Here is a 1,717-nt window from a genome sequence, read left to right on the forward strand (position 1 = left end):
AAATAGTTTTTGGAATATTCTTTCGCAAATATCGCACTTTTGAAAAAAAAACTCTTAACGAATTAACATCGTACTATCGTAGGTATTAACGTAAAGATTATTGTAAAAGTTGTAAGCATTCTGATTGGGCAGAGTAAGGTCGGCCATCATAATAATGTAAAAAACCAATCACTTTAGTTTTTTCAATTCATTCAAAAACTTTAAGAATTGGTTTTTGATTGGCTCGAAAAAGTCGGCCATTACTATAATGTGCGTAACCATGGAGAAACCAATCACGTTCGATTTTAGTTTCATTCAAAAACTTTGGGAAATTTTAATTGTGTTTCATTGTGTTGCATTAATTTATTAAAATACTACATAATTCCTATTTTTAATGAAAATGTTAGTGATTTACCCATCTGGCGTACTTACAAACACATCATAAATTGACGACGAGGACACGGAAGTGAATTTGAACAGTTTCGTGGAAAAAGTGAAACAACCTCAATTTCTTGGAGGGAAGTATAAAAAGACCGTTTTCTACAGGCTGCAAAAGCCTACCGTACAATTTGCAGTCTAAAATCAACATTCCGTCCCAATATTTTTTGTTAAAACTTGGGATTTAGGCATCATGACGCAAAGTAAGACAAAAAAAAACTTTTTGAAGAGTGCAATATTCGCTAGGGAATATCTTGAAAACTATGTAAGACACAAAAAAAACGGAAAGATTRTCTTGTAGAAAATTTTATAAGCTTTAATTTAGTACATATTCATTTTTTTCGTAACACGTACTGTTTTCGAGATATAAACGAGAAATTTATGAAACGGCACTTTCGCGGGGCTCCCTGACCACCGCTCACCTCGAAGGACCAGAAACTTTTAGTATGTTTACCTCCTAACTAAGCCAAACGTAGCCTCGAAGTCCGAAATTTTGTTTCCACTCTTTTTGAGAGTTAATTTTTTGTAGATTGGCAAATTCCGCACTAAGGAAGACCGTGCAGACGCCGAGCTGCGGCAACTCCTCGGCAGCGACATCTCCGACGTGGAGAGCATGCAAGGGACCCTCCCTTGGCGGCGGACCCGCCGCGATTCCAACCGCTCCTTCCTAGGCCAAGCCAACGGCAACCTGACTGATGGAGACGACGAAATTTTAGAAAGTCTCGTCAAGACTGCCACTAAGGGACCCTCCAGGACGGCGCCCCGAGAACGAAAACGGACGAGACACGCCGACAGAAAGTCATGTAAGTAGAAAATTTGCTACAACTTGTACAAAGTTGTAATTGGTGGAGTAGAATTGCTGGTATATTTTTATATTGTGTTGAAACAGTGAAACGTTCTCGTACAAGAGAGAACAATCCTTTCGGTAGCAGAGATTCGCCCTAAATGGCGGTATGTGGATTGAMTGAGTGGCATGTGCATGCATTTTGTTCAGTTTTGTGTTTTTTTTTTGCATGTTTTTTGCTACATTTTTTTTTTTTTGTAGGAGGAAACAGTAATAATTTTTTTGTTTTTTAGTGAGACGAACTCTGAAAAACGGCCTGTCAGAAGAGGAGAAAAAGCACCTGTCGGCCTACATCAAAGGCTACTAAACCCGTCCCTGGTGCCAATTCCTGTCTAGAGAATTTTACATTTTTTTAATTTATTTAGCGCATCTGTGAGATGTTAAATGTATACTATTTACAACTGACTTTGTTATGTGATAAAAAGTATGGCTGCTCACTCATCTTGTTGTTTTTTT

General features: G+C 38.0%; 1 protein-coding gene across 2 annotated transcripts; it reads left to right on the forward strand.

Annotated features, from left to right (window-relative positions):
- The first annotated feature begins 916 nt into the window (after window positions 1–916).
- Window positions 917–1,702, forward strand: LOC123005306 (FH1/FH2 domain-containing protein 3-like). 2 transcript variants are annotated; one of them, XM_044398999.1, is made up of 3 exons: window positions 918–1,220; window positions 1,307–1,368; window positions 1,495–1,702. In XM_044398999.1, the coding sequence occupies exons 1-2, from the start codon at window positions 1,031–1,033 to the stop codon at window positions 1,360–1,362; spliced, it is 246 nt and encodes an 81-aa protein (XP_044254934.1). In that variant the 5' UTR covers window positions 918–1,030; the 3' UTR covers window positions 1,363–1,368; window positions 1,495–1,702. The 2 variants fall into 2 exon arrangements, with proteins under 2 accessions (XP_044254927.1, XP_044254934.1); XM_044398992.1 differs by lacking the exon at window positions 1,307–1,368 and having other exon boundaries at window positions 917–1,220.
- Window positions 1,703–1,717: the final 15 nt, after the last annotated feature.

Source organism: Tribolium madens, unplaced genomic scaffold (assembly GCF_015345945.1).
Source record: "Tribolium madens isolate multiple individuals breed KSU strain unplaced genomic scaffold, Tmad_KSU_1.1 Scaffold_11;HRSCAF=98;Tcas5.2_LG3b, whole genome shotgun sequence".
Classification (NCBI taxonomy): Eukaryota; Metazoa; Arthropoda; class Insecta; order Coleoptera; family Tenebrionidae; genus Tribolium; species Tribolium madens.